The sequence below is a fragment of the Corylus avellana genome, chromosome ca3 (assembly GCF_901000735.1).
Source record: "Corylus avellana chromosome ca3, CavTom2PMs-1.0".
Taxonomy (NCBI): domain Eukaryota; kingdom Viridiplantae; phylum Streptophyta; class Magnoliopsida; order Fagales; family Betulaceae; genus Corylus; species Corylus avellana.
In genome coordinates, this window is record NC_081543.1 from 35,240,449 (window position 1) to 35,248,601 (window position 8,153).

General features: G+C 37.3%; 1 protein-coding gene across 1 annotated transcript; it reads left to right on the top strand.

The window, feature by feature from the left end:
• The first annotated feature begins 4,598 nt into the window (after positions 1-4,598).
• Positions 4,599-7,947, top strand: LOC132176163 (lysine-specific histone demethylase 1 homolog 2). Its single transcript, XM_059588294.1, has 3 exons — positions 4,599-4,716; positions 4,926-6,713; positions 6,854-7,947. Exons 2-3 carry the CDS (start codon positions 5,180-5,182, stop codon positions 7,570-7,572), a joined length of 2,253 nt encoding a protein of 750 aa, XP_059444277.1. The 5' UTR covers positions 4,599-4,716; positions 4,926-5,179; the 3' UTR covers positions 7,573-7,947.
• The last annotated feature ends 206 nt before the right edge of the window (positions 7,948-8,153 follow it).

Below are 8,153 nucleotides of genomic sequence, written 5' to 3' on the forward strand. Positions count from 1 at the left end.
AATGATCACATGCCATGCATGACGCCTATGTATGCATGCTGGTTTCTTGTAATTGGGCTTTCATTTCAGGCGAAGCAAATGTGCACCGTTGTAGCCACAAAGAAGTTGGGAGAGATACCTTTGACACTTTGCCTATCTCACATGCCTTTTATATCTTCATGACTTGTCGCTTTTCTATCAAATCTGGTACCAAATTGATTTGCAAATCAACAGTAGGTATGTATATATATTTGATATTTTGTCTTGAAAGCTTTGTACTTATCCTGATCATCTTTCTTATGAGACAATAGTGCAACATGTGTTCACTTGCACCCACATGCACAAAGATTGGTATATATCTTATAGTATTCCAATAAATTATTTCTTATATATGCAGGTTAAAAGTGCTAGCTACTTTATAGTAACTCAAAATACGAAACTGATAAATGAAGGTGTTAATTGTATAACCCTCGATGAGACATGCTATTGGTCTTTCTCCGTTCAACTCCAACAAATCTATATACTATGAATTTGTGAGACTTAAAAATGATAAATGAAAGTGTTAATTGAAAAACCCTCGATGAAACATGCCATTGGTCCTCTCCCGTCCAACTTTTGCAACTCAAATTGGGTACCACAAATTCAATTGCAAGTTTGATGGAAGAGAACCAATTGAGAGAAAAATAAACATTTATCAACCCTCGATAGATTCCTTCTTGTTAGTTATTATTGAAAAATGTTTGAAGTACTACACAGAGTCTTTACTACAATCTCTTTATAATAAACTCATTTCACATGATAATATCTTAAAGATTAAAAAAATTAAACAATAAATTTTAATTATTTAGTGATAAATACGTCAATTAAAAAAAAAACAACCTGTAATAAAAGATATAATAAATTCTCTCCATCAATTATTTATCTACTTCATGACACATCCATTGATGAGCTTTTTTTCCTTCTTTACTGACTAGTCGTTTACTTCCTCGGGTTTTTCAACATATGAGAAACGAAAACAATATTAAAGTTGTGAAATGGATCAACCTACTTTCTAGGCCTTTCTTTTTCTCTTCGTGGATCCTAAAATCGAAATAAACTTTAAAATAGATTTATTATACTTGAAATACTCATCTTGCATACGTCCCTCCTTGCGTCATTGGGACACATAAAAAAAAAAAACATAGGAAACTTTCCCCAAAGTTTGACCTTAAACTACAGGGGACCATGTTTTGTCTGTAATTATTTCATTTTTCTCACGAGTGATACTCTTTGTTTGCTTGATTCTTTGCATGATTACGTCCCACCTTACATCATTTTATTGTCTCTATCTTTATTAAATGCTTTATGCCTACTCGTGAATTAACAGCTGTGTTTGGGAAAGGTCGGGATCGGATCTGGCTCAAAAACTGAAAAAATTATTTTTAAAATTAATTTTAATATTTTTATTTTTTACATCATATTAATTACTTTTTATTATTAATCAAATAAAAAAATTACTACAAAATAAATTTTGTTACTTTTTTATGCAAAATATATTTTACTTTTTTTTTCTCTTATCAATCAAATCTACTACAGTATCGTTCCACTTCCTTTTCCATTCCATTACAAAACATAACCAACAGGTTTATCTTCGTTTCACTCCAAATTTACGGTTCAGATTAACCCCAACCTCCCCATTAATTACTCTCTTCACTTTAACCAAGATATATATAACGGGGAATAAACCAATTTTCGTTGCTATTTTACACTTTTGAACGGGTAATTGTGAGAGACTCTTTAAGAAGCCAACTTGTCTGAACATGTGTCATACTAGTGAACTCCATAATGACCATTTCAAAGTTATTTACTCAAATTACAAGTAATGTAGGCACATAGTTGCACTGGATCTCAATCTTACATCTGATTCTTAAGCCTTTTATTTGTACACACTATCTTAATTCCTTGCAACTCATTTTCACTGTGTCTCTCTCTTTCTTCTTTACAGTTCCTCATACGGTATATATATATATATATATATATATTTGATGATTTTTCATATGAGCCAAACACCAAAATAAAAAGAGTCTTTTAACCATTTTCAGTGTTGCAAACAAAAAACATAACATAACCATTTTTTTTTTCTTCATAAAATGTTGTATTAGTTGAAAATATTTTTCAATCGAAAATATTTGATGTCGAAACAAACATAACTTAAGTTTAAAGTATGTTCATGCATGTTAATCAATTAAAAGTGCTTATTTAATTGACATCCTTCCACTACCCAGTATATTGCAGGAAATTTTTGCTTAAGGACGTGGCCAGGACTAAAGGTCACCGTGTGACCTTGGTAATTTATGAGAATAACCCTACACTTACTTTCACTTTTGTACATTATTTTTTCATACTTATAGGTAGCTTTTAATATCAATTTAATGGTAATTTTAAAAGTCATCTATAAGTGTATTCAACAGTAGTTTTAAAAGCTACATCTAAGTGTAGAGAAATGGGTATAGGAAAGTGGGAATATGTGCAACATTACTCAATTTATGAACTTTACATCACTATCTTAGCTAGACTCAGTTTGTTTTGACGTAAGAAAATAGTTAGCAACTTCCAGCAAACATCCATGGTGGATTCCGGTGAACTTCAATGACGGATTCTGGCAAACTCTGGCAGCAACGATGAATGAACTATTATATCTAGTATGTGCAAGAACGAGAAGTTTAAACTCAAAAAATAGTTTACAATGTTAAAAAAAATATAAAAATGAGAGACTATTTTATGAAAATAAAAGAAGGTTTTTCTACTCAACTGAAAATGTTTTCAGTTTGACTACAATTTTCAGTCGTACCGTACCCTAGAAAATAGAAAAACATATTTTACGTTGAAACAAATAGTGTTAACAAATAAAATTTTGGGAAAAGTCTACATATCCCCCTTAAATTACTACCCAACTAACAATGTCCCCCCTCCAAATTACCAAAAATTGTCAATGTCGGTCATAATGTCAAAAATACTCTTACTAATTAAATTTTTAATTTTTTTTAAATTAACTAAAACTAAAAATTAAAAAAAAAAAAATTGGAAATTTAAAATATATATACCTCCTCCCTTAGAGGCACTCACCAAAGAGGCTTTGGTTCTCACTAAGGCTCCATTTGTTTCGGCGTAAAATATTTTCCGTCATAAAATATTTTCAGGGAAGTCATTTTACAGGAAAGTATTTTACGATGAAAACATTTTCTGGCGTTTGGCTCGTGCACGGAAAATCACAAATATTTTTTATATTCACAACATAAAAATATTAATATACAATAATTTAAAAAATAAAATATAAAAATACCCGCCTGGGACTTGACCAGGACCCGCCCTGTACTTGACTAGGACCCGCTCGGGAGCTGCCCAAGACCTTGCCGAGAGCTGCCCGGGACTTAACCGGGACTCGCCCGAGACCTGACCAGGACTTGACTGGGCCTGCTCAAGACCCGCCCCGAACTTGACTAGGACCCTCCCTGGACCTGCTCAGGACCCCGCTGAGACTTGACTGGGACCCGGCTCGTGACCCGCCCGGGACCTCGCCGGGACCTGACTGGGACCTACCCGGGATTTGACCAGAACCTGACCGGACCTTCTTGGAACCCGCCCAGGACCCCACCATGACCCGCCTAGGACCCACCCGAGACTTGATTGGGACCTCACCGGAACTTGCCCAAGACCTGCTCCCCATGGGAGCCCGGGCTGGTCCCTGGCAAGTCCCGGGCGGGTCACGTCGAGGTTTTGAGTTGGTCCAGGTCAGGTCCCGATCAAGTCTTGGGCAAGTCCAGAGCAGGTCCTAGGCGAGTCTTGGCATGGTTCGTCGATTCTAGAATGAGATGCTCGAAGTCGGAAAATGGTTTACGGTTTTGAAAACCGTTAACCATTTTCCTAAAATTAAAGAAGAATTTTTGGTCAAAGGGAAAATATTTTCTGTTGATTATTATTTTACTTTGCGCCAAACACCCGTAAATACATAAAACATTTTCCGTAAATCATTTTACGGCGAAAGAGACGGAGCCTAAGAGATGTAAGATTTTCACAAAAGAAAAGATTGAGAGTTTCTCTCATTAAAACTAGGAAGAGAAGTAGCAGCAGTGCATTTAAAATTTTGGCATTTATTCTTTGGAAAATTATTGTTATAAGTTAACTTATTGATAGATCTCAAATAGTATAAGATTGAAAATGTTGATTTCAATGGATATAGTAATAACTTTTTTAATTTATGGGTGTAAATTTGTGAACAAGTGTTGCCTTGACCTAAACGGCAATGAAACTTGTAAGAGTACTAGCAGCAAACTCTTTAAATTTTATTATTTTTTCTAAATGTATGAAAAACTCTTAAATGTTCATATGTAGTAGACTCCTTTAGTATTTCTTAAGCCAAGGGAAGCTCAAATGCTGCCGAAGAGAAAACCAGGATTTTGGGTAGCATTTAATTAGCTTCCCTTATCATTATTTTATTAAAAAAAAAAAAAAAATCTTTGGTCTTTTTCTTTAAAGTATAGATTGTAATGGGGTAAACGACGGTGTGTTTTGAGAATGGCCTAGTTTTCTAGCCCATATGCCATTTAATTTTCTGGACTGAAGCCCACTAACCTCGTCACTTCCCTCCAATCCAATTTGTAATTCACTGTGTCCCTTCGAGATCGCACCAGAGAAAACCCTATCTCCACTCAACCGCTCACCAAATCGCCGGTCTGCGAGTGAAGCCGGACCAACATGGTGAGTCACACTTCTCTATCATTTCTTCAAGAAGTTCTTGCACAAACTTCTAGTCATTTTAGGCTCAATTTTTTAACTAGATTCTGGCAATGAACCCAAACATTTTAGCTCCATTTGTATGTAATCTGATAAAATTTAGCGTAGTTATAGTTTCAGCGTGAGTGAAAGGAAATCGGGTTTTATTGGTTTTGACTCGTTGCTTTGGTTAGGTAAATAACGGGCTTTGAAGAAAATGCTTACTCTATTTGAATTTGCTATTTAGTTGGTCTGCTTTTGGCTAAGATGGACAATTATATGAAGAGAATTTGTGTGGATTGAAAATGGGTTTTTGGTTTTAGGTTATTTTGCTCGGAATGATATATGGGTAGTATTCAAGAGAAATTTGTGGCTATGTTCTTGATGAGTTTTAAGCTCAACTAGTTGATTTGGGTTAAACAGTTGGTTAGTGAACTGGGGGTGGATAATGGAGACCCCAGATTCGGGTGGGTCGCTTTTGAAGCGGTCATTGAGAAAGAAAGTGGGTATGCGGAATTATGATGAGAATTTGATGGATGAGCTCATAGAGAAGCATTTGGGTGGTGCTTTTAAGAAGAGGAATAGAACGAGAGAGGATTTGGAGAAAGAAACAGAAACTGAGGCTATGATAGCGCTGTCCCTTGGGTTCCCGATCGACGCACTGCTTGAGGAGGAGATTCAGGCTGGGGTGGTGAGAGAATTGGGGGGAAAGGAGCAAAATGATTATATTGTTGTGAGGAATCATATACTAGCGAGGTGGAGGGATAATGTGCGCATATGGCTTACTAAAGGACAGATTAAAGAAACCGTGAGCAACGAGTATGAACATTTGATATGTTCAGCATATGAATTTCTTTTGTATAATGGTTATATCAATTTTGGGGTTTCTCCCTCGTTTATGTCTCAGATGCCAGGGGAGTCAACCGAAGGGTCTGTGATAATTGTTGGTGCAGGACTTGCTGGGTTAGCAGCAGCAAGGCAGCTGTTGTCATTTGGTTTCAAGGTGCTTGTTCTTGAAGGCAGGAATCGACCTGGTGGAAGAGTTTATACTCAAAGGATGGGGCGGGAGGGTAAATTTGCTGCTGTGGACCTTGGTGGTAGTGTCATTACTGGTATCCATGCTAATCCTCTCGGAGTTATGGCTAGGCAACTTTCTATACCACTTCATAAGGTCAGAGATAACTGCCCTCTGTACAAGCCAGATGGGGCACCCATTGATAAGGAAATTGATTCCAAGGTTGAATTCATCTTTAATAAGTTGCTTGATAAAGTTACCGAACTGAGGCAAATTATGGGTGGATTTGCAAATGATATTTCTCTGGGTTCAGTTTTGGAGACACTCAGGCAATTGTATGCTGTGGGTAAAAGTAGTAACGAAAGGCAACTTCTTGATTGGCATCTTGCAAATTTGGAATATGCTAATGCAGGATGTCTTTCAGATCTGTCGGCTGCCTACTGGGATCAGGATGATCCTTATGAAATGGGTGGGGACCACTGCTTTCTTGCTGGAGGTAATTCGAGATTGATAAAAGCGTTGTGTGAAGGAGTTCCTATACTCTATGGAAAGACTGTCAACACAATTAAATATGGAAACGACGGCATTGAGGTGATAGCCGGGGACCAAATATTTCAAGCAGATATGGCCCTGTGCACTGTACCACTTGGAGTTCTAAAGAAAAAGACTATCAGATTTGAACCAGAGTTGCCCCAGAGAAAGCTGGCAGCTATTGAGAGGCTGGGGTTTGGGCTGCTAAATAAAGTTGCAATGGTCTTTCCACATGTTTTCTGGGGGGAAGACCTGGACACATTTGGATGTCTAAGTGAACATAGCGATAAACGTGGGGAGTATTTTCTCTTTTACAGTTATCATACTGTTTCTGGGGGTTCAGTACTTGTTGCATTGGTGGCTGGACAAGCTGCACAAATATTTGAATCCACAGATCCATCTGCGTTGCTTCATTGTGTTCTAAGCATTCTAAGAGGTATGATATTTCTTGAAATGACAACATCTGTGACATTTATTGTTTTTCACGTTTGTGTCTTAAAACCTTAGGTTGTCTTCATTTACTAAGCTTTGATTCAGTCTAGCTTCTTGTTCACTGTCTTACGTCTCTTGTTACAGGCATATTTGGTCCTAAAGGTATTGATGTACCTAATCCAATACAAACAATATGTACAAGATGGGGCAGCGATCCCCTTTCCTATGGTTCATACTCTCATGTTAGAGTACGCTCATCTGGTAGTGATTATGATGAACTTGCTGAAAGTTTGGGAAATCGGCTGTTTTTTGCTGGCGAGGCCACAAATAGACAATATCCAGCCACCATGCATGGTGCATTCTTAAGTGGCTTAAGAGAAGCTTCATGCATTTACCGAGCCACCAGGTTTCGCCAAAATAGTGCGAAGAAATTCACTCAGAGAAATGTTGGACCAAGCAATGATGTACTTTTAGATCTTTTCAAGAAGCCTGATCTAGTGTTAGGAAACTTTTCGTTTATATTTGATCCTTCAACAGAAGATCCAAGATCAATGGGGATTATGAAAATTACTTTGGGGAGTAGGGAACACAGTTATAACGACAAATCAGGGTCCAGCTGCCTAAATTCCTCAAACCTGCCATTGCCACTGTACACAGTTATATCTCGTGAACAGGCACAGGAGCTGCAACAGGTGACCCAAGGGGATGAAGGTAGACTCTCATATGTAATAAAAAATCTTGGATTAAAGCTTATGGGATCTAGTGCCTTAGGAAATGTAGGTAACTCCCTGTCAGCTATAATTGCTAGTGCAAGAAGAGGCAGGGGCAGGAATCGCATGTCTGCTGGACCCCAGAACATGTAGAGATGCTCTTAGTGCATTAACTTCAGGTAGCCTGCTTACCAGCCTGGACTCTTTTCATGCATACAGTTACTTCACTAAAGCGATGTTAGAAAGTCAGCTTGCCTTCTGCTCAACAGGTGCACACATCTCTATATGTAATCTAATCAAGTAGCTCATTCATTGACTTCAAGAGAAATCAATTTCCTGAGGTTTGACTGGAGAAGCCTCCCATTCTCTTTTGAAACAACATTTTCAAGTCTGACATTGATAAACTTGGTAGCTAACCAGATAGTTCAAAGGATCTTAGTTGGAGACAAAGTCAGTAGTGTCATGTAAAAATCTTGTATGTTGAGCAACCCTTTTGGCTCTGTTAATGAATTCTGCATGCATACACCAGTCTTTTGTTAATCTTTCTTTTTTCTTTTTTTTCTCCCCTTTGTTAATTTTGGTTGTAGATTATGGAACTATGATACATCAGATTTTCTCACACCCTCATGATGTTTAGAATTAGTAACACAAAGTTCAGAATAACGAACCAGATCTTATTTCTTCTCAGTTCTTCATGGCTCAGCATTGGTTCTTCATTAACAGATCAAAACATT